We start from the raw sequence: 25,262 nt of genomic DNA on the forward strand, positions 1-25,262 counted from the left end.
GAATCCATTCTCTCCATTGTTCAGCCATAATATTCTTTGGAAAATTACTGAGTTTAGCCTTGACCTGCTTGAAGAATACAGAATTCAAATACTTACATGATGCGTGTAATGGAAACTTCTGTGTAGAAATGCAGTGGGAGTCACCGACTCAGGAAGGAGACAGGGTAGAGCAGGAGCTTCGATGTCAAACACTGGAGGTTTATTTGGAGTTACGGCCGGAGGATTCACATCACAAGTCACACAGCCACGGTCTGACTGCACGGGTGGTTGCCACGTCAATTCTGGAGCGCCTCTCTCTTGCTAGCCCATTTAACTGGTTTCAAAAGAGAGTAATCAACATGTTTTTATAAGATAGCTTTAGACAGTTTGGGCACACTGAGTTACCTGCGTCCGCCACTTATGGCCTCGAATACGTCATACCCTGGAGTCCACAAACAACAAAGAAGGAAGTGTCCCAGTGCACCCACAACAAAGACCATCTGTGACCTAGTGTTGACCGGTCACAGAATGGGAACAATAACATTATTGGCTGAAGCAGCCTGTGTCCTTAAAGGACAGGAACAATAACATTATTGGCTGAAGCAGCCTGTGTCCTTAAAGGACATAAATAGACGTCAAGGTTGGTCCTGTATGTCACATCTAGGAGTCTGAGATAATTATTTCCATAACAATAAGCATTAACTGTTAAGAGTTCTCGATTGGAAATTTGAACAAAAAGTGTAATGTAATCATATTGCTTTCAAATGTTTAGTTTGATCAATATTTCTGGGAAATTGACACAGGAAAAGAGTTCATGACATTGAATAGACAAGGTCATCAAGATTCAGTAATACAGCTTAGTTTAAACCATTTCACACAAAATAACTCAATAATTTCAGAACTTCAATTAAAAAAAAAAATGTTTATTGGCCACATACAATCTGAAATGCAAAGAGAACCAAGAATAAAAACCAAATTCAGATTGAAGAAACCAGTCAGCGAAATGGATCCATTCCTGTTGGGAGAACAAAGTTTAATATAGCCGTTCAGAACACATGTATATTGCAATACGAAACCCTTACCTTCAGGAATTCACATCTGTGATGGTAAATGGCCCAATGACTGCTTTGTGTACCATTCCATGTTTCTCTGCAACAATATATATTTTAGTACAAGTCAACCAAACAAGTGTAATACAGCAGAAGTTGTGTACATACCTGACGCAACACTCCTCTGCCTCCTTGACTTGCATTTCGATTCACAGCAGTCACAAAGATTGCTCTGGGCCAAGTTGTCCAGCAACTCCCAACTGAGTTCATGAAGATTGGATGAAAAGATCATTAAAATGCATCTCAACTCTTCCAACTAAAGATTACACAAAGTTTGAATAGTTATGAATGGGATTCATCTGTATCTTCAGTAGACTGGGCTTGAGCTGAAGAAGTCATCTCATGTATAATAATGAACCTACAATTCAAATTCTGATACAGTAAAGTAATATTTTTACCCATGCCCTTCGACAAAGTGGCAGGCTTTCTTAGTGCTGTCAAGACCATTGGGATCCCAAGCCAAAAGTTTGCAGTGGATAAAGACCTGTTGAGTGGAGGGGAAATATAGGCGTCATGGCATCAATTAATCTCAGTTTCCACAATAAAACCGTGACTCTGAAAAAAAATTATGTAAAAGCCAATTTACCTCTTCTCCCATAGCAAACGTAAAGGTCTGAAGTGATAGGCGGATCTCCGATGACTTTTGCCTTGGTTCGAATTTTGATCGTGACGACACACTTTCCAAAAGACATATGTTGGGTCAAAGAAAATGTATTAGCATTACGACCAAAATATATTTTTGAAATCAATGCTCATTGCCATGAGTACCCTTTATTGGAGATTATAGGGTACATGGTGCTTTCAGGGTACAGCTCTGGTGTGGTAGCAGCTACACATTCCTCAAGAAGCAGCAGCAAGGGCTGATGGTCTCCTGCACCACACTAGCCATGATGGGGATGATGGAGCCCAGAGGAAAGCGTGTAGATTCAGCAGGGCCTGAGAAGTCGTCTAGGGCAGTAAACAGGAGAAGAGTCATTAAGTTACAAAAGTCAGGGAGAGCTGCCGTTCGTAGAGAGTTTCTCATGTTGTTTACCCACCATTCATGAGGCCAATGTTAAACTGCAGATCTCCTAGACTGTAGGTTTTAAACACCGGGTCATAGATCGTAGCATACCAGTCTTTGGGCCTGCAAAAAATAAAGCAGAAGGGTACAGAAAATGCTGCAAAGTGAAACTATTGAACTTATTAGTGCAAGCTTGTGTACACCTACGGACAAATTCTTTATTCCGCCTGGTTATTTTGTCCGTCTTCTTCTCCCACATCGCAGAAACTCCGTTCAAATCGTTCAGGAATCGATTGCCATTACTTTTCTCATTCATAATTCCCGAGATACATCCCATAATTCATCAAATGTTTAACATGGAAGTCAAGAGAACCTCTTCAGACTTGAAAAATCTTCATGCGACTTCAACTGCCAACTGTTCCTTCATACTTTCCCTCAGAAACCTCATTCCAACTTTAAAATATTACACATCTTTCTGACATTATTCATATTAAACAACTTTTAAATCAGATTCCGACTTTTAGAAATATTAAACATTGCTCAGAACTTGGTAAAGAGGCCTTCTTCAGATTTTAACATTAGTGTGTATTGCACAGCTCGTTAAGGCTAGAGTGCGTGATTTCACAGCTAGCGTGGAGGACAGCTTTAAATTCGCTTTCATATATATATTTTTTTTTTTAGACCTGCCAAACCCTACACTCCTGAGACATAATTGTTCATGAGAAAACATCTCGTAGCTCCATTAAAGCCCATTGTACATTCAGGCTCATATTTCCTCACACCTTTAGTTAGCCAAAAAGGGCACATTATTGACCCGAAAGTACACAAAAAGCACACTTCAGATGCCAAGGGTTCTTGAGATGCTTCACACGTTGACATTTCACCGATATCTGTTACGGTTATTCAACAAAACGTTCACATGCAAGAGGTTTATCTCTCATTCAGAACAATGGAAAGGCTCTCCTCACTGATTACTGCACATCACCATGGAAACCTTTGATCTCTGGGCTCAAGCACAGGTGTTTCATAACGTTGTTAGCTCAAACATAAACACCTGTGTGATGGAACATGATGATGTCATAACTCCAACTGACATGCTCAGAACGCCACCAAACATCACATAATGGTTAACACTGTGGCCCTGAAAAGCTCTACATCAAATCTGATTTTACGTAATGTGGTTTTACTATGGCAACGCATCCCTCGCCATAAAACACAATGTCGCTGTAACTCCAATGGACACTGTCTAATCGTCCCCCAATATTCACTTGTATATCACCGGTCCATGCCTCAACAGCTCTATGTCAAATCTGAGATCTCAACATATGCCGTTTCCATGGAAACGCATCCCTCGCCTTAAAACACGATGTTGTCGTGATACCTAAGCAAATGGTCTAAAACAGCACCAGATAATTGTTAATGGTCCGTCCCTAAACAGCTCTGAGAATGATGGGGTTTATCCTATGCCGTTTCCATGGAAACGCATCCCTCGCCATAAAACACGATGTTGTCATAACTGATATGAAAATGGTCAAAACACCACCAGACTTCATATGACAGTTAATGGTCTAGCCCTCAACATGTCTATGTGCCATTAGTGAATTTTCCTCAAAAGCTGTTGCCATGGCAACGCATCCCTTGCAATAAAACACAATATTGCTATAACTCCTATGAAAATGGTTTGGAAAACTTCACATTTGTGCCAACAGTCCAGCCATGAAGACATCATACGGAACAGTTTTGAGATTTATTCAAATGCTGTTGCCATGGCAACACAATGCAAACCATGAAACACGGTTCTCATAACTTCAGTGAAAATGCTCCAAACTTCACAGGTTTTGTAACGATGAAGCGATCCACATATCGAAGCGTATTATGGAGTGTCAAATACCATTGCCATGGCGACAGCTCATTCGCCATCAACTTAGTTCAATAGTTTGCAGTTCAAATATTCTGCTACTTTTCCAAGCTTTATTACTTTCTTTTCACAACTTCAAGCCCCCAGTGTTCATCTATTATTTCAATCTAAAAATTCTTCACTTTATTCTTACACATTACATTTCAGCATAGCAATTCAATGTCAGCATAAAGGATTCCCACTAGCAATTTATTCAGGAATTGCATTCTCTAGTTATGAACTGTTACTCCTATGCTAAAAGACTTCCTCCGAAATGCAAAAAACTAGAGTGAACTACGGGAAAAACTCTATTGACAATGAATTGTGAACAACACAGTGTAACTTAGGGATTGTTCTCAGTAAATGGGTACATTTTTTGTTGAGAATACTTCAATAGATAAAGCTAATTTGGGAATAGAACAGAAACAGGCTGTAGATTCCCTAAATCAGTCTCCCATTCATTGTCTATATAGCAGCTTCAGACATTATACCTGATGACATCACAAGTTTGAGACGGACTTCCATGGTTGGTGGCTTTGAGAGGGAGAAGCTTATTATCAAATTGAACTTTCCCAGGCCATGAAAATGCCAAATTGGAATTGTTAGTCAAGGGTAGTGTCACCCTTTAGCACCATATGTTGGTATGAATACTAACCTCTCATATGCACATACAACTGGGTGGGTGAAGGCCAAATTGTAAGAATCCGCAGAAGCAACGTAGATCAGATCATTGCTGTACACCAATGCATCCCCGGTGACCTGTTAAAGAGACAAAGATCCCTCTGAGAGAGCTGTAGGAAATATAGCAGACTCACAGCTTGCAGGTTTAAAATATATATACACATACCAGTATCCTAAAGTTACAGTCAGTGAGATCCACATAGAAGTAGGCCTCTCCTGCTGAGAAGCTAGTTGGGAAACAGTTACCAAGACGGAGAAGCGACGTGTCGGCCTGGGGTCGGCTTTCTGTCCACATCAGCGTCACAAAATCTGGCCCACAGTCCACTTTCATGTCTGCAACACAAATAAATTAAGTTTAGACTCAACTATTTGAGTCAAGGATAATAACATGGCTTTAATTGTTTCCAGTCTCATCAGATGTCGTGTCCTATTCAAATGTGTTATTTTTATATCTTTGACCTAATGGAAACTCAAGGTGAGGGAAAAAGGTAAATGTTTCAGTTCATTTAAGTTGTAATCAGTGTGAGAAAATATCCACACACGTGAATATTAGTTGTGTTTCTATGATGTCATCTTTTAACTGCATAAACACATGCCATGCAGGCCATCCCTATTGATTTTATATTCATGGCCAGAAAGTAAACTATGCTCCATTCAACTGCAGGCATGAGTGGCCAGAAAATAAATTCAGATCAGAATTGTCTTTTCAAATGAGGCTCAACATAAATAATTGCCATAGTTGTAATAGCAGACAGATTACCAATAGCTTTTAAATCAGGTGGTGTATGTAATGTCAGAATGTATATCATGTGCAGAGCTCAATGTAACATGGAAAGTAAAAGAAAGATTCAGGGGCTATACTCCAACTCACATGGCCAATAAAGGTTACATTATAATTGACAGTATCTTTCAATTACAAAAGTCACACAAAATTAGTAAAATTCTACTGATGGGACCAATGGACACAGTTCAGGACAGTAGAACCTTCATATGAAGTAAAGATACTCGTTTTATACTCAACAGGAGTTAACAACAGTTTTACTTCTACAGAGATTATAGACCATTTTAATCTGCATATGGATGTCGTCCACCTGGGCCCTCTGTTCAGTCTCCCCAATCTTAGACTGGACTTCCTGTTGAGAAAATGTTATGCTAAAATAAGCTAGCATCCTTGGCTAATGGTGCATACTTGTTGCACATGGCATCAGTTGCATTCATCATATTAAACTGCTGGCAAGAACATTTTCACATACTTCCAACATATCAAACTCTTCCCTTGCCGCTTATTTTCCTTTACATAGTGGCAAGCTTTCTTGCTCTCACTTAGAACTTCAGGATTCCATGTGAGCAGTTTGCAGTGAATGTACACCTGAGGAGCACATGAAACATACATGTTTGCTACGAACCAAATATTCTTTAGAGCACTTTACATTTACCCCCTCAAGGAGACCTATTGTGTGAAGAGAAATTGAAGATGTTGTTTAATTGATGATATATTTATGATCCACATCAAGTATTCAGTTTCGGCGGCATTTCTTCCAGTTTTTCCAAAGGTCTTCTCATCAGGGCTCTATAAATAAAGAACTACGGTAGATCTGTAATATGTAATGCAGCCAAAACGTGTATTACAATGCCATTATGTGATGACTTTCAAAGAGAAAAGCAAGAACACTCGGAATTAAGTATTATTTTATTCTTTTAAAATGTTTTTCCGATTTCATATAATATAAACACCAAATCCCAATATGTATTGCGGCTAAAACATCCAATCAGCGAGCTTAAACCATAGCTGAGGATCTTGGGTAATCGCTCGAAATGCCTACGTCTGTTTCCGGTTATTTTTATTTTGAAATTCAGTTCCTGACGGATGCCAAAAAAGCCCGAGATTATGGAATTAAACAAATAAATAAAAACAAGGATAATTGTACGGAGCCCCCCTGGTGACATTGGTGAGAAAAATATTAATACGTGGCCACGCGTTAATAATGCGTGGCCACGAATTAGTTATTATGTTCTCATGCATTAGTAATTCGTGGGAACACAATAATTATTACGCAATAACTAAATCCAGATAGTCTATAGAAACTGATGACTGAGTGACAACAAGTCGAGTAAAGTTGGAACGATATTGGCAGATTCGGATTTCACGGATCAATAACTCATGAACAAAACGTTGTTCAGACACGTCTCCTAAGTACCGTGGTAAGGTCGACAACGAACTACAATCACATTTTGATCAAAAAAAGCCAATACGTTCTGTCCTCCAAACTGGAGACATTACATTGGTCTCGATCTGCAGCCGGAGAAGAAGAGTGCTCAGGGACCGTCTGCAAAGAGCAACTCCGAAAAAAGAGAATACAATAATATTCAATCACTTCACTATTCTACAGTATATTACTACCAAACTCACTACACACATCAATATTACATTACATTACATTACATTGCATTTAGCTGACGCTTTTATCCAAAGCGACTTACAATAAGTGCATTCGACCAGGAAGACACAACCTTGAAGAAAACAGAATCATAAAGTACATCAGGTTTCATAGAACCAAGTATTTCAAGTGCTACTCAACTGGCTATAGATAAGCCAGTCCTTTATTAGTATATAAGTGCTCTGTTAGAAGTTCTTTGTTAGTAATTCTATCGCTCGAGGTGGAGTCGAAAGAGATGAGTTTCCAGTCTGCGCCGGAAGGTGTGTAAGCTTTCTGCCGTCCTGATGTCAATGGGGAGCTCATTCCACCATTTTGGAGCCAGGATAGCAAATCCACGTGTTTTTGCTGATGGGAACTTGGGTCCCCCTCGCAGCGAGGGTGCAGCGAGTCGTTTGGCTGATGCAGAGCGTAGAGCACGCGCTGGGGTGTACAGTTTAACCATGTCCTGGATGTAGGAAGGGCCAGATCCATTTGCAGCATGGTACGCAAGTACCAGTGTTTTGAAGTGAATTCTAGCAGTTACCGGAAGCCAATAGTCTCATGTTGCTCATACTACAGCAGAGAGTTTGGAAGAATGTGCTTTTGAATAATTTTGATGAATATTTATATTGTAAAATCTTCAATAAATATGGCATCATCTTCAATAACGTTACTATTATACAGTATAAATATTCACCAAAATTATTCCAAACCATATTCTTCCAAACTCTCTGATGTAGTATGAGCAACAGAAGACTATTGATGTGTGTAATGAGTTTGGTAGTAATATACTGATGTTATAAAGAGTAGTCTGTACATAATTTATATGGTGCTTCCAATTGAGTTTTTCGTCAACAAGCTGTCCTAAAAATGTACATACATCTACTTTTTCTATCTCTGTATTGCAAATCCGTATAATGCAGTCATTTCTACTCTCAGACTTTGTATTGAATAACATGTAATTTGTTTTGGCCACATTAAGGGATAATTTATTAACTGCAAACCAGTTGCATAGTATTTTTAATTCTGCATTCACAATTTTAACAAGATCGCCAAGATTATGATGGGAGCAGAGAATTCAAAGTTCAGGTTCAGCCTCAATATATTTTGGGAGAATTCAAATGAGCCGTCTTTATTTGTAGACAGCCAAGCCCCCTCCTGTGTTCGCAGTGGCGTTTTTATATGTACAAAAGTGGTGAGGCACAAAAAACGTAGGTGTCTATATATAAGCTTCTGCAGTGAGGTTCATGGCTGGTGAGGCACTGGCACTGACTCTTCAGGTTTACAAATATTATATTTTGACCTAAATCAAAATATAATATTATTTTCAAAAGCTTTTTTTGTCTGATGCTTCGATTAATTTTAAACAGACGGTTCAAAAAAAGGACAACCAAAAAATGTAATTGTATCATTTAAATATTGAATTGTTCTCTCTTAGTAAGATCCCATTTTCAATAAAATTGCAGTCTTACCTTGACTTGAAGATGAAGTCCAGTTGCCTATCCTTCTGGACAAAAATCTCTATTACATTTTTGTAAAAGTCCTCCTTATATTCTTGTAGTTTCAAAAGACTATCATAAATCTAATCTAATCAATAGATTTATGATTAGAAAATTATATTATCCGGCTGAACAAAATGTGCATTTATCTAACAGGTACGTTTCCCACAGATCTTATTTTGAGCTCAGCTCTGAATTATTTGAGATGACGTATGGTGGGGATGGCAGCTCAGTGCCCCTATGGTCATTATTTTTTTGCCACACACATTAAATAGGACAATACTCTGAGCATGGGCAGTGTAGTTTTTATAGTCACCGTTCACTTGGACAGTGAGAGGGAGTGGCATGATCGGGTTTTGTCCCACATGGCTCTAAACAGCTCAATAGGCACACACTGTAGACACTAATTAGAAGAACACAGACTAAAACAGCAATGAGACGAATCAGATGATTAAACATGATATTAAAATATATTTTATATATTTTGTTATTTATCTTTTGCATTTTTTTAGTAATCATTATTTGTAATACTTTCTGCTGACACTAGGTGGGGCTGTGCCCCTAATGACCAGGCTGACAGCCCAACGATCACTCATTGGCTGGCAATTGTCAGCCACTCATTGGCTGACAATTGCTTGGTTTTCGTGAAATTAGCCTGTTTTCCTATTAAAGTGTAACAGATTGATGCATCTCCACAGATCATCTTAAAGGCTTCGGAATCCCCCCCACTGTAGTTAAAAAAACTGTCAAAACTAGGGCCCCCAAAAAGCTAGAAACGGCCCTGCATATGTATAATATCAGTTAAAATAAGTGCTTAAACATACAGTAGTTAACATTGCAGGAAAGCAATATATTAGTACTTTGTCAGGCTTAATATTTATACCCCCAAAGCTTTTTTCTTATTCAAAATAAGAAAAAGTATTCTTTAATGTTTAAATAAAGCCTTATTAGTTTGTCTGTCTGTGTCTCCTATTAATATCTAATAATAAAAATAATACATTTCAATAATGTGCTTTAACCACCAGGTGTCCCTTTCTATCAGCTGTGCACCGTTATGGTGTAAGTATACCAATATACTGATTGGATCAAATATAAAAGTCAGCCGAATTAGTATTGATACTGCAAGGAGACTTATATTGTGAAGAGAAATTGAACATTTTGTTTGATTGCTGATATATTTATGATCCACGTCACATATTCAGTTTCGGCGGCAATTATTCCTGTTTGTCTAGAAGTCTTCTCATCAGGGCTCTATTAATAGCGATCTACGGCATATGTGTAATATTTAATGCAGCCGAACCGTATTACAATGCCGTTATGTGATGACCTTCAAAAAGAAAAGCAAGTAAACTCGGAATAAAGTATTTTATTATTTTTTTTAAATTCGGATTTCACATCAACAGGAAGTCCGGTTAACTATAATGTCCGTGCGCAACAATACCCCAACCCATAGATCCGCAGGTGAATAATAATCACCACATTACACACATCCCTTCACATTTAAATTTATATTAAAGTATTTCGTGAGGCCTTCTAAAATGTTTTTCAATATAATTAGGGTTGTAGTTGAAGAGTTCGTAAATTATTGCGTTGCGCAATCGCACAACGGCACGTCCATTAATTCCACAACCACACACATGCATTAACATTGATTTAATACATTAATGTAGCCTTTGTTTCTGCTAAAAGACCAGCTGGGGCAACAAGAAAATCGGCAAAATCGAGTGTGACTATTAAAAAATAAACAATTATTATATTAATATTGACAATAACAACCGACCGTCGGGGTAGCATTTGCCGGGGAGCGTTCTCATGGCGTCTATTATCAACGCTATGGGAGGTCTATGAAGGTCTATGAAACGCCCTGCCCATTGAAAACTGACTTCCAAGGGGTACCCTGTCCGTAATAGAGTGACGGGGAGGGGCCCTGACCGTCCGTCAATATGTAACGGGTTGGGAGTGAGAACATGTTGGTGTTTTATGCTGCTGCCCTCCACCCCGAACTGCACCGTCTCCCTCAGATGCTTCTCCACTACACACACACACACACACACACACACACACACACACACACGCACACACACACACACACACACACACTTTAAACAAATTAGACCTTTCTTAACTGTCAATGCTGCAAAGTCATACCTCCACTGTATGATTCTATCCCACATTGAATACTGTTTTACAAACTGGTCGTTTGCTTGTGCCACAAACCTGAAACCCATAGAACAGCTAAGAGAGCTACAGTATCAAGGTGTTTGACAGAAAGCCGAATTCATACCATTACTGTACCATCCTTGAGAAACAGAAACAGAACAATACGCAACTAGAAAGACTACAAATCCCAGAGTCCCGGTCCCGCATGCTGGCTCTTACGGAACCAACTAACTCCCCTTGTGTGTATGTACAGCTCTCAACGTGCCCAGACTTGGAGTGATTTTCACCTCTTTTAATACTTTCCGCCTCATTCTGAAAGAAAGGAGTGAAATGTTCCAACGTGACGGCCGTCTTGGTGTGTGGTGCGAGACGGGAGATGAGAGATGTAGTTCATTGAGTGCTTCACACAAAAAAAGTGTTACTTCACAGTTTTACGACACATTTTTACTTTTTTGACTTTTAAAATTATCTTTTAAATTGACAAACATCATATGTGTAATTCGTGGCACAATTCAAACGGGATCGAAAGATAATCTTTCTCTCCCCATTGACTTCAATACATACTTTTTCCATAATAAGGTCCCACATAGTGTGTGTGTGTGTGTGTGTGTGTGTGTGTGTGTGTGTGTGTGTGGTGTGTGTGGTGTGTGTGTGTGTGTGTGTGTGTGTGTGTGTGTGTGTGTGTGTGTGTGTGTGTGTGTGTGTGTGTGTGTGTGTGTGTGTGTGTGTGTGTGTGTGTGTGTGTGTGTGTGTGTGTGTGTGTGTGTGTGTGTGTGTGTGTGTGTGTGTGTGTGTGTGTGTGTGTGTGTGTGTGTGTGTGTGAGCTTTGATAGTTTCGTCGGCAGTGAGGTGGGCCCTGCGCTTTTGTTGGTGGCCATGGAAACAAACGTGCAGATGGTTGCTTTTGTGGTAACGTATTTTCCCCCTTCAGCTTTACAAGAGAAGGTCAGTTGCTAAGGCGAGAACTTTTTATGTTCTTCTGTTGTTTCTTTGACTTCCTGCACTGGAATGAATTCAGTCATGCTTGCAATGTGGCTCCTTGGAGGGCAAAGTCAGTCGGCCCGACAATTTGTTAGAAACTGAAATATCCTCACAACTATTGGATCAATGTCCATTAAACTAGCTTCAGACATTCATGGAGCCCAGAGGATGAATCAAAATGAGGATCCTCTGACTTTCTGAACTGTTTCATGGATTGCTCTGACATTTGGAATAAACATTCTTATGTTTTCCTCAGGATGAAATGTAATAATTTTCCTCTGGCGTCTTCATCAGCCTAACATTTTAATTAGTTCAAAACTTTGGTTTATAACCAAATATCAGCGAGGCTATAGTTTCATTCGCTAGATTGTACTTAGTGCTATTAAGCACATATCAGCATGTTAACACTTGTATTGTTAATGTGGTTGTATTAAATGCAACCACAGATGTGTATTGCAATTAACCTTTTGTATCAGTTTTGTATCAGTTGTAAGTTAGATACTAGATTTAACCATTTACACTGAACTGTTGTAAAGACCAGCATGACTGCATCACTAAATGCAGTAGAGGGCACCACCTGGTGATGAAAACTGAGCATCAGTGCAACAGTGACAGTCATTCGTAGGTCGGGCCGGGTGTATGACTCAGATGTTATTAGGCTAAGCTGATTTGGGCGCGAAACGATAAACCCACAAGAATTTAGGGGAGCACATCATGCTCTCAGCCCACAGCAATAACAGAGAACAACAGTGTTTACGATAAGAAAGACAAAGAAGCTGATGATCAATCCTTTCAAAATATGACTGAGCACACTTTGATTACCACAGCAAAGATTTCCTTTCGCTGGATGAGGACATATTTATTATGTGTCACTGCATTTGACTGAAGGCATGTTGCAAGACTCATGCGCCCTTTCTTTTGCACGTTTCCTGTGGGGGTCTTAAGATATAACATGTGGTCTACCTATGTTGCAAATGTATTATCTTTTCAATTTGCACACGGCATCTATTGCACGTCTGTCCGTCCTGGGAGAGGGATCCCTCCTCTGTGGCTCTCCCTGAGGTTTCTCCCATGTTCCCTATAAACTGGGTTTTCTTTGGAAGTTTTTCCTTGTACGATGTGAGGGTCTAAAGACAGAGGGTCTAAGGACAGAGGGTGTCGTATTGCCATACTGATATTCTGTATAAACTGTGAAGACCACTGAGACAAATGTAACATTTGTGATATTGGGCTATATAAATAAACATTGATTGATTGATTGATATACCGTGTGCATTTGTCTCTTGTGGTGCGGTCTAAGTAAGTGCACCATCAGCAGCTTGTTTGTTCTTTATAGTAAAGAACTTCATGTTCTCTGCATTGATATTACTGTAATTGTCTCATGCAGGAAGCGTTTCGGCGTTATGACAGACAACCTCAAGAGCAGCAAGAGAGAACAACACCAACATGCGCTGTCATGTTTACTGAAACATCAACATGTGTTTTATTTAGACACAGAGCTCACAGGACCTGAGAACTGAAACACACATCTTTGATGCCATCAATGTGTGAAACTACAGAAGCTTCGGTAATGGGAACCTATTCTAACAGTAATACAAAAGTACAAATAAGAAGCAAAGAGATATGGATGTCTCAGAATAAAATGTCATGGTTTTGGGGTTTCATGCCGTTAAAATGTCGAGGAAAAAAAGGGGAATACCTGAGCATCAAACTAATTATAACATATATCCATACGACTTGAGTTATAGTATATTTAAGCTTCTGATGCAGAGAGTGGTGCCTCTGTCCGGTTGGCGGATTGCTTTGGAAGTTTGCTTTTTTCACCTTAAGAAAATATAGCGCTTTTTATCTCGAAAAATCACTCAGAAAAACATATCATGACATTTCTTCCTTCTACAGTAAGCAGGATAAAGTGAATCATAAACAGACGTTAACGAACTGGGCTGGCTATATTTCAGACTTTTTCATTGTCTTCTCGATCCAGATGATTTGTTTTTTTGAGAGAAAAGAGTACACACCCGGGTATTGTTTTATGCCACGCTTATCAACCTTTCCAAAAGAAGTGACACCAACCAGGGCTCCATTGCACAACAGTGGGCCTCCTGAATCCCCCTGGAGAGATAATAAATATACAACATTGCATATTAAGACACATACATACGCATGAGTTAAGGGGTGACGGGCAGTTTATTTCCTTTGCAAAAGAATCCAGATGCACTCACCCCACAGGTATCAGCCACCTCTCCCACGACTGAACCAGCACATATCTGGCTGCTGGTGATAAGAGGCTTCCCGTTGTAATTCTTAGGAGAGTTGCACTTCTTCCTATCGACCACGGTCACACGGACAGACCTCAGGACATCTGAAGGAGTCGTGGCGGTGTGGTTTGTTTTTCCCCATCCAGCCACCAGACAGCTGGTGCCAGCTGCTGGATATTTGTTGGTGTCCCCCAACGGGAGACACTTCACCGTCTTAGTTTGCATCACCGGTTTGTCAAGCTGATATAATAAAAAAAGAGAGATTTGATGCTGACCAGCTGGATGTTGTCTTTGAGAAATGTAAGGCTTGTTGTGACATTAATGCTCTTTGTCTTCATTGATGTGTTGTGCCATTTCCCTATGTTGGTGTCATGCATAGATTGTACTTATAGGTTATAGCAGCTTATTAACACTTGAAAATGATGAAACTTTCACTAAATGTACTTCCTTCAAATTATAATTATCAATCATCATGACAGCAGTGGCGAACCGTCAGGGCCTTCAAGGTATTCAGAGAATACCCTGGACACTCAGATAAAACAAACAAAAAAATCGATGTAATTATATAAATTAAATGAATAAAAGAGAATGGTATCTGTGTTGTTGATCTGTACACAGTGTCACGTTGATTTGTTTGTCCTTCTCGGACCATGCAATACGCATTTCAGTGGTTTTGTGTTAGAAAAGAAAGCAACCAATCAGATCGTGTTCTGGGTCTCTGGGTAGAATATCCTTCAACAAGGTATTCTACATCCTTGATCGAATGCCCTGGCCGTTGCACTGAATGAGGGCGTACGTTTGGACTGACAGTTTGATCAACCAATCATATATTGATTTGTAGCCAATGGGCGTGTTCTTTCAGAGTTCCCCTCGGTTCCAGAGTATTAGCTTATTAACTTGAAAATGATGAAACTTTTACTAAATGTACTTCCTTCAAGTTATAATTATCAATCATCATTACAATCATAGTGGATGCCAGTTAATTTAACTCCATTCACTTTGACTTGATTTGGGACATTTAAAGAACATAAACAGATAACATTCTCTCCTCGTTACCAAACCAAAAAGCGTATATTAAGATCAAACAAATATGTGCCTGAATCATCTTCAACGGTTTCATAGATTGCAGATTGTTGCACCTTTGCTTCAACTTGGTTACTTGTGTTTAGAACTTACCTTGAGCAGCATGAGGTCATTGATCTTCTTTGTTGCATCATAGCTGGGATGAGGAAAACTCTTCACCTCGCGGACCTGCCTGGAATCTTTTTCCTTTCCTTTAATGGAGTGCACTCCCAGAATCACTTGCTTAATGCTGAGGGAGAAGAAAACAGAGTTTACAATAAATGTTAAAATGTATCTTCAGTAGCGTTAAATTCATACAGGCAGAATTTCGCTTTTATAAATCTGATTTGTATCCAATACTTGGGCAATCCTACTCTGAAAAGGTTTCAGTCTCTGTCCTGAAGTACATTTTTGAAGTCTGTGTCGGACTCATGTGTCTGTTATTTGTGCGTGTTCAAGAGCTGCTATTACAAATGGAAAATGAACCCCAGTGCAAACAGTGGTTTTATTTAGATTTTATTTGTTTACCATGAATAGTATTTCAGGTTAACTTTGCTTTTTTACCAATGTGCAAAATCATTTCTTCATTCAGATGAAAATAATTATGATTTTATATAAAACATTTATCACCAGTAGTTTATACATTAGTTTTAGTGCATAGGAATGTTTGTATCATGCTCTTACTTTTTGCAGTGGGCAGCAGTCAGGACCCATTTTGGATGGATCAGGATCCCTCCACAGTACGTAGGCCGCATCAGAGCCATGAAAGGCAGCGAGTGGGGGGCCACTTCTTTCCCACCAATAATCTCAGAACCATGACCTTAAACAGAACAGTAATTCAATAATGACAGTTCAATAATTTTGAAAAAAGTATAGAAATTAATCAATAAATGGTAAACCAAATAAATTGTAACACTCAGCTGCACTGTAATATTGGAAGTATGCATTCTGCATGCTTACATGAGTGAGGTAGATATCACAAAGTACATGAAATACAGAGTGTTTTACTCACATGATTGGACGATGAGGAGGACCGCACAAGAGATCAAAACAAGGAAATCCATTGGGCACAACATTGTTCTTATCTCTCTCTGATGTGACGGTGAATGCTCTTCAACATTATCTTGAACGTTGGTATTTATGTGTTGCAGTTGAAGGATGTGGTCTGACGGTGGAAATGCACGAGTCAGCAGAATGGACGTAAGCAAGACATGAGAATTGGTGTGTTCGGTCTCCATTTAGAAGCAATGTGGTAACAGTTTAGTCATTTCCCACTCACCATTAGCCTTTGACAGTCTGTGTGGTGGAGGCTTTTTATTTACGTGAAGCAGGTCACATCATCAGGGTGATGTTCACGATGTGGGACCACCGCATCAGCTAAAACTGGAGGCTGTTGTCAAGCGTTTCAGCTGCAGTGATGAGTGTGTGTTAAAAATGATTCAAAGGACTTCATGAGAAAGTGGAATATTGTCTACTATGGTAAAGACACGTCAGCAATAAGACATAACTCAGAGGAAGAGTTAACTATAAAGAGAGATGGAGGCTTATTGAATGCAACCTTAAAACATAAATAAATAATTCACTTAATGTCTTTCTTGTCGAGAGTTCGATGAGAATACAGAAGCCCTTTTTGTATCTACATTAAATACGGTAAGCTATCTACAGCTGGTTAGTTAGCACTTAACTACCAGACTAGACATATACTGTATCCTGGCTTTGTCTAAAGGTAACAAAGTCCATTTTCCAGTACCTCTAAAGCGCAATAACATTACATCTCATTTATTTAATCAGTACAAATATTTAAAGGTCACCTATCATGCTATTTGTATAATATATACATAAATATAAAAAACATGTCTATGAAGTGTTTTGCTCAAAATACCAAACAGATCACCCATTCTAGCCATGCCTCATATCCCTCTATTTACTTCCTGTTTCAAAAGTGCTGATTCTGGTATAAAGCTTACAAAATAAAAAAGGAGGGGTCTGAGCTCATGCGGGACCCGGCAGCTACTGTCTAAACTAAATGCTGCCGTGATGAAACGCCATATCATGGATTATCAAGGATTCTCTCTGAAACAGTCTGGAGCTCAAAGGCTTTCTCTCTTGCCGGTTACACCACAAGGTGAGTTCCTTTTTACTTCCTGCTTCTTCACACACATGCTCTCCAGTACAGGTTAGCTCTGAGTGTTAGCGATGCTAACGTAAACACCGACCATATTACGTCCAAAACAGTCGGGCATTGTTTCTGATAGCAATGTTTCTGATTGGGCCTTGGGTCCACATTTCAGATGTTACGTCATATCGGACGCAATTCTGGATCAGCTCCGTTGTTCCCCGTTTTTAGAGATGTGGGTACGGAGGGAAAGAGAGAGGGTTTTATTTTCTGATGCTGCGTGAGTTCCCTGACACACCGGGGACACATAGTTATGTATAGAAGACATCACAAAGTGCATTTTGCATTATAGGTCCCCTTGAAGCGTAAACTGCCAAGTAACTGGAGGCGTGTGGCGCAGTGGATTAGTACATTGGTGTTCGGATCAGGAGAGCACAGGTTCAAACCCCACTGCAGCCAGCATGTTGTTGTGTCCCTGGGCAAGACACTTCACCCCAAATTGCTCCTGTGGGGATTGCCCACAGTATTGAGTATGCTTTGGATAAAAGCGTCAAACAAGTAACATGTAATGTAACTTTCTACCTGATAGACTTCAACCACTCCCCCACAATTATCATCAGAACAATTAACAACCAATACATATTTTGTTTCTACCCAGAGCTGTACATTTTATCCCTTGTGAAAAACTCAAGTGTTGCGCAATAAGTGTGCTTAGGTGGACATGAAGGTAGTTGGACACAGGTCGTCTCATTACAGTCCTGCAACAGCTCCAGATATCAGATTTTCTTTTCTTTTTAGCAAGGTTTTCAGTGACACAAAAACACCAATTAATGATTTATTTAAAAATATTAGGTATAGCCGGTTTCAATGGCATCCCCCACTTAGAACTGTGCAAGGCCATGGCCATTTGTAAAGTAGACACTAATGGTTATTATCTTTTTCGGATAAAAAATAAATGTCCTTAATATCATTTTAGCTACTTCACGTGTTCCATGTTTGTTCGTAATACAGCACTGATTTTGGTTCCTACCTTTAAGGTACAATTTGAATAGAGGCGGAACTAATTTACGGTGTTGTGTTTAACACATGTTTATATCGGGACACCAGAGACATTTAGCACGGTGTGAGCTGTCTTTAGGATGGAAACTAATATTATGTATGAAACAGCATGCAGTATCAGCTCCTCTAAGATTTGTGTTATCAATTTGTAATCATTATTATTAATAATAACGTGTGCATAGACATTTTTCAGGGGCGCACTAGCCATCTGTATAATTTCCTCGCAGCGAGGCTCCCCCTTTGACAATCCACTTGCGCAGTGTTTCTCAAACTTTTTCATACCAAGGACACTTAACCAATAAAAAAACACTCACGGACCACCTGACTCCACAAAAATCCAAAAACAATAGGCCTGCTCACCACTCCAACAGTATATAACAGCCTAATAATTATAGCTTAACCTTCTCTATATTGCCTCGTTCACACATTAAATCAACAATACAAATACAACTACAGATTATAGGCATTTAGTTCAAATACGATTTAAAATGCTCTCAGGTTTTACACCTCTTATGAAATGTAGACTACATTTATTACGGAGTTTATGTCCGAGCCAACAGACTCACACAAACCTCCCATTCAAAAACAAAATACAGTAAAACTATGGTCGCAGGCCCAAGTGTAACTCTCTGAGGCCTGCATGGTCTGCCTACAAAACTAAAATAAAAGAACGTTTCTGCAGCCCCAACAACAGCCTGTGATCATCAACAGGCTTCATGCAATGCTTCATCGGATGCATATTAGATAATAATCTCTATCTGACTCCTAACATCTACTTCTACTTCCAGCATGGATAAATGTTCATAAAATACATCCATTGTTTGTTATATGCTTCTTGAAATCCAAAAAAACACATCGTCCTTCTTGAAAATGGTACAAACAAGTGGCAACATGTTTGACGGAGGTGTTGTGCTGGGCTATATCATGCAATCGAAAGTGCTCCATTGCGGAGATATTCCAGCGAGAGTGGGGAAAACGTACATTAATTCACTAGCCCCCCGTTCAGATTGTGTATTTCTGTAGTAACGCACAGGAGGCTTCTGGTGAGCATAGTGGAGTTTATTGGTTTCTGGTAGCGCCGAACTGCGACTCCGGTTCATCACATACTTAGCATAACAACATAGCCCCCAGTTCCTCTTCTATGCTTATGGAACGGCAACAACTTCAATGTCACAGTGCCACCTAGTGGACTGGTGAACTAACATGCAATGATATGACCTTATAACAATTTCTTTCAGTCAAACCCTGTCCTTGCGCTTAGGTTTGCTCTACTTCTGCTCAAACTGTACCCTTGCAATCAGATATATTGCTGCTTGCACAGATTTCCTGTTTTCCAGTTTAAAACCGTCTCCTCCTCGCACTCAGGCTGCTTCTGTGCACTGACTGCGATCGTCAAATGTCTGCTCCCAGATTTCTGCTCTGCTCTTAGATTTCTTTTTCAAAATAGTGCAAAACCATTTAAAAATCCCTCAACCAATAGGAGGCCAGGTAAAGTGTCATCTTGCTGGCGCGTTCGCTCTACTTATGAGCGTCCCATAAGGGCGGTTAGGCCTACTCTTTAACCAGGTTTATAAACTCCCTCCCCGGCTTTATTAAATGTAACCTACTTCACTTGCTGTATTTACGACTTTTTATTTTAATGGTACTGTAGCGTCTCACTACAGGAACACAGGCAGGCTTGGTTTGTCCTTTATCCGGGAGTTTATTATACAGATCACAGGTTACTGTTGGCCGTAACCATGCCAAAACAATCCACTAACCCTGTCGTATTCTCACTCTCCATCACATACCCCACTAGCTCTCTCCTAGCATTCCGTGCCTCACTCTCCAGGAACCTCCCTCCTCCACCCCCAACCAACCAGACAACACTCTCCCACCCAAACCCACAAACGTCGATCCCGACCCTCTCCATTGTGCACCCTATCGGAAACTGCTGGAGCTGGGCATGAGATCTGTCGGTAGGGCCCTTACATGCAGTGCAGCTGTCGCAGCGGCGACGGTAATCGTCCACATCTCGTTTGTGTTGGCCCCAGTAGAATCTCTGTCGCAGGCGGCGGAGATTCTTAGAGACCCCAAAGTGACCAGATCCTGGAGTTCCATGCACTGACCGAAGTACCGTCTCCCGCAGGGTCCTCGGCACCACCACCTGCCACCGTGTCTCTCATGCAGCCGGTTCCTTCCACCCCCTCTGCAGCACTCCATCACACAGGCGCAGGGCTTCAAACATTCACCATAGCCCTTTAGTGGCGTGAGAAAACTCAGAGACCTGTTCCCACCGGGCAGGGGCGGACTGGGGGGAAAAAGTGGCCCGGGGATTAATTGACAGACAGGCCCACTTAATGCGCGGCATACATGTATCGGCCGGCCGGCAACAAAGTATGTTACTTAACACAGAACTCTATGCATTTTATGTTATTTTGGACCATTATTCATATAGTAATCACATCACCTGAGCCCTTGAGTTGCCTAGAGCAAAATAGTTAGAGCATATATTTAGCCGTGGCTAACCGTCAGGGCCTTCAAGGTATTCAGAGAATACCCTGGAACACTCAGATAAAACAAACAAAAAAATCGATTTAATTACAAATAAATAAATAAATAAAATGTAATAAAATGAATAAATGAGAATCGTATCCGTGTTGTTGATCTGTAATAGTACAGTGTTACGTTGATTTGTTTGTCCTTGTCGGACCATGCTCTACGCATTTCAGTGGTTTTGTGTTAGAAAAGAAAGCAACCAATCAGATGGTGGGGGCGGGGGGTGTGTGTGTCTACAGAAGTTCCAGTTGTGATAGACACGGTTTCGCCACTGATATTTAGTGATCTTTAACAGATCATTGATGCAATAACATGTGAACCAATTTGCCTGACTTGACACATGGAATAAAACATGGGCGTAGGAAGCATCCTCAATGTGGGTGAGACAATTTGACAGGGGGTGTGGGCAGGTGGTGGACCTCAACTCCTCTAGCGGGGTCCGGGGGCATGCTCCCCCGGGAAGATTTGTTTAAATGTTGAAGTTAAATGCATCAATCTGGTGCACTTTGAGAGCAAAATTAGGGACTAAATCTATGGATACATCTCTCAACACCTATATGAAACAGAACTGTAAACAGATTTACTTTTTCTTTCAACATTTATGTGAACAGCAAGTTGAGGCAAAAGTGACAGCACCAAAAACAATAAACCTGCTAGCTAACTAGCCTAAACTCAGTAACAGAATGTGGGCAACACGTTCTTCTTCTTTCTTTTTTTGGCCCTCCGGCCCACACACAGCACCAGCTTCCTCCATTCGGCAGCATCTACAGCTAAAAGTCCATGGTCAGTTGATTTTTTTTATGAGCAGTTTCTAATAACTATGTTACTTATTGTTACTTATATGTTACTCACCTAATTTGGTTCAAGCAATAATGACGTGCAGAGTACTTTTTTAAATAATTGTAACTCTTTTAACTGGACATATTTGAACAGTTTGTGTTTGTGTTTGTCTCCAAATGCAGGGCATAGGGACGCCCCCGCCCCCCCCCCCCCCCTGCAGGACCAGAAGGAAGCGACCAACGAGAACAGGTAATGGGAAAAACAGTAAAGAATAAAAAAATAACAACAGATGTTTTCATTCAGTCGGCCTCAAGGCCTGCAGCAAAATATTGTTTGTAGGAAGATAAGTATTGTTTGTAGGAAGATAAGTATTGTTTGTAGGAAGATAAGTATTGTTTGTAGGAAGCAGGTGTGATTTTATGAGCAGTTTCCAAAAATTGCATGATCTGGCTTTATTCTGTGTTCGAGCAACAAGAATGCACTTAGTCTTAGTCGTGTGGTAACAGTTGTATTTTTTCAAAACTTGTGTTAGGGTCAGGGATACATCAGATTAAAACCTCTAAAGTTTAAATCTGCAGGTTTACTGATTATGAAGAATGAAAACAAATGTTTTTAATAACTTGCCACAGGCCACATGATTAACATGTTTCTATTAAATCAGCAGCTGCAAAACGTCTGGTCGTTAGCAAGTCGCTTTATCTTAGTGTTTATGGTAGACTGGGCTCAACGGTGCCAGAGTCTGTTTTTCACCCCCTGCTCTCTTTTCTCTCTTAACCTCGTTGTCAAGTCGATTCCCATGATTACTCTTACTGGACGGGCTGATCATTCAGGAGGCACACCCTGAAGAGATCTGTCTCTCCATGGATCATGATCTGATGATGACGACAGACATGGGCGGCGCCAGGTTTTTTTTGCTGCAGTAGCTTAGCAGTTGCTATATGACTGCACGGCGTTGCAATTAATTTTCAAAATAAACAAACAATACCAGTGGGCCAAGCACGAGCCTGTTCATATTGTAGCGTTCACCGCTATTCAAGATCACTCAAGCCTTCAATGTCGAAAACGTTCTCTTTATTTACAGAACCAATCAATAGTGTAACACTCATGACTTTCACGTAACACACACCGGAAAACGCACACACATACACACTTGGAAGGGGCGGTCTCTCCCTAACTCCCACCAACAACATTGCCTAAATAACGCACTTTTCCTCCTCTCTGGCCTCATTCTGTGACTCTCCTCCTCCTCCTCATTCTCAGTTCTCTTCTCCTCATTCACAATTCCCCGTGTTAGATCTCACTGTCAGCACGCCTCGAACAATGCGCCATGTCGGAAAATACAACACATTCTTGATTAATTTAAAATGACCATTTGTAACTGAGAGGAGTGACTGCTCATTTCTGGATGCTCAAAGGGTGAGACGCTGTGTCTGAGAATCACTGACTAGCAGAATTTGTATATTCTGGAGTGGAGCTCTGCAGAGAGCAGGGTGGAGGAAAGGGATCATCACGGTGCGGAGAGGAGCAGCGCTCGTTCCACTAGTTCCACTGCAGCTCGTGGAAGCAGCTAGCTGGTCCTGCTGCTGCGGGTGCAGCGGGTCAGTTGGCGGGGGCACCTGTTCTTCGTGGTCCCAATCCTCCCGGTTTTCATAGTGAACATCGGGATCCTTGTGGATAGCATGGTTGTCCGGCTGGGCCGGCTCCGTTGGAGATCGCGGTCGTTTACGCTGACTTGTGACTGTGAGAAATGTTTCCATTTTCGATCTACTGAGAATTAGCCAAGTAACAGTTCACGCAGTAAATTACAACGACCCGCCCCTGATAGATCCCGCGAAAATGTATCATATTTATACACATTCTCGCGGGCTGCTAGAATGTGTATAAATATGATACATTTTCATATCAAAACAATGGGGTTGCTAAGCCGTTGCTAGGCCAATTGTTGGAGTTGATATAGCAACTCCTAGATACCCCCTGGCGCCGCCCCTGACGACAGAGCTGAAGTGTACCTCGATTCCCCTCTGATACCTGCGCCGTGATGATGGCTGCATTGTCTTTGGCTCCTCTCCATCCCTGCCTTTTTTCCGTATCTGTTTTATTGTGTTGCTCTGTTGGAGGAGCCTGTGACCTAAGATTTTCATAACTACACTGTAGCTATGTACACATAACAATAACATCATTGAACCTTGAAACTTTAAAATGTCAACTGTAAATGTGTTATACGAGGTTTAGGACTTTAGGTGGTACATCTCTTCATCACGTAGTTCAGCTTTAATTAGGTGTATTGGTCATTGGGGACCCCCCCCCGATTTGATTTCTGTATATACTGTGTAGTGGATCAAGGCTGCAGTAGTTCAGTCTGTACAGACGGTGCTTTGTAACGGAGGGGCGCCGGTTTACTACACCGTCATGCATAAATATGGCTTAACATTATTGCAATTCAAGACATTTTTTGTCAATATGACATTTATTTTGCTTTCACTTAGAGATACTGTATATTAAGGAACTAATAATGTTATACAAAAACTTGCTTGATAATGATCTGATGCAAACAAAATCTGGTTTTAACTAAATAATAAATATGTTTTGATTGAGTTCAGTAAACTTTCTATTTGAAAATGTTGTTTTGTGTCCTTTGTGAAATTTCTTTTTTTTACGTGTAATTAAAATGTTATCAAAATAAATCAAAAATGTTTAAATAGATGGAGCAGGATATTTTCATGCATGTTTTCAGGATAAATCATTGCTGATAATACTGAAACATGACGTGAGGTGAGTCAATATTTATGAGGTGAAAGTGAAAGAAAACAAGTTTAGGATGATTCTGAAATGTTTTATATATTTGTTGGAACATTTCCAGAGTGATCCATGACGGCACACAACACGGTGTCACTCACAATGACGGTGAACGGCTCTGACTAAAAAGAGCCTTCTTAAAAACACAGAATGACAAAACACCAACAATCGACACTAAATCATAGCCAGTTCCAATCCCATTTGTATAATAACATACTGTACATAAAATAAAAAGGTTTATTTTCTCATACATCTGTGCAAAGATCCCCAAATTCCCTCGAACACCACCACCGACAAAGTGCATAACTGGAAGAACACTGTATGCTATGCATATCTTCAACACTCACATACTGGAGGTTTTACTAAAGCACAGGACAGTAGGAGTCATTATATGACAACATCCAATGGAATTAGCTTAACGTAACACATGACACCTTACAAACATCATCACACACTGACTAAAATGTACAACTTTTAACAAACAGATATGCATGCAACATATGCATTTATATCATCATATTATCTTCATACAATACAAGAGTAATCCAATGACCATATATATTATATTCACAATCAATATATTACATTTCTGTTTCTGGATAATTGACTGTACCATACCTGTGGTTTAGCAGGATGAAGCCTGTTTACATGCTGCATATACTTTACATGAAACAAACCTAAGTTCTGATCCATCACAATTTGTTTAGGAATGATTTGTTTGTTGGTGCATTCAAGGACAATACGACATTTGAGAATCAGCTCGTGACAATCTCTGCTCACAAAGGTCATTTGGTTGGAGAATAAAACCTGGAAGAAGCAGATCAGCAGATATTGTCATTGTGAAAATAACTTTAGTTTCTTTGACTTAAAATGTTGTTCTTCCACATTCAAGGAGGCTGGCGTCTCCCAAAGCACCTGAACACACCA

General features: G+C 40.2%; 1 protein-coding gene and 1 pseudogene across 2 annotated transcripts; both read right to left on the reverse strand.

Moving 5' to 3' along the window:
• Positions 1 to 886: 886 nt before the first annotated feature.
• Positions 887 to 6,062, reverse strand: LOC117442371 (zona pellucida sperm-binding protein 3-like; annotated as a pseudogene).
• Positions 6,063 to 13,181: 7,119 nt separating this feature from the next.
• Positions 13,182 to 19,313, reverse strand: LOC117442364 (granzyme A-like). 2 transcript variants are annotated; one of them, XM_034078364.2, is made up of 7 exons: positions 19,203 to 19,313; positions 16,326 to 16,455; positions 16,059 to 16,211; positions 15,731 to 15,866; positions 15,161 to 15,296; positions 13,949 to 14,224; positions 13,182 to 13,838 (listed from the first exon to the last, which is right to left on the reverse strand). In XM_034078364.2, exons 3-7 carry the CDS (start codon positions 16,120 to 16,122, stop codon positions 13,674 to 13,676), a joined length of 777 nt encoding a protein of 258 aa, XP_033934255.1. In that variant the 5' UTR covers positions 16,123 to 16,211; positions 16,326 to 16,455; positions 19,203 to 19,313; the 3' UTR covers positions 13,182 to 13,673. The 2 variants fall into 2 exon arrangements, with proteins under 2 accessions (XP_033934255.1, XP_033934253.1); XM_034078362.2 differs by having other exon boundaries at positions 16,059 to 16,455.
• Between the last annotated feature and the right edge of the window lie 5,949 nt (positions 19,314 to 25,262).

This window comes from Pseudochaenichthys georgianus, unplaced genomic scaffold (genome assembly GCF_902827115.2).
Source record: "Pseudochaenichthys georgianus unplaced genomic scaffold, fPseGeo1.2 scaffold_418_arrow_ctg1, whole genome shotgun sequence".
In the NCBI taxonomy this organism is placed as follows: Eukaryota; Metazoa; Chordata; class Actinopteri; order Perciformes; family Channichthyidae; genus Pseudochaenichthys; species Pseudochaenichthys georgianus.

Bases quoted from the DNA above. Each gene is read 5' to 3' on its own strand.
- LOC117442364 (XM_034078362.2), bottom strand. From the start codon at position 16,284: ATGGAGACCGAACACACCAATTCTCATGTCTTGCTTACGTCCATTCTG. The intron at 15,867-16,058 runs GTGAGTAAAACA...GTTCTGTTTAAG, and splicing joins CCTCCTCATCGTCCAATCAT to GTCATGGTTCTGAGATTATT. The intron at 13,839-13,948 runs GTGAGTGCATCT...TTATCTCTCCAG, and splicing joins AGGTGGCTGATACCTGTGGG to GGGGATTCAGGAGGCCCACT.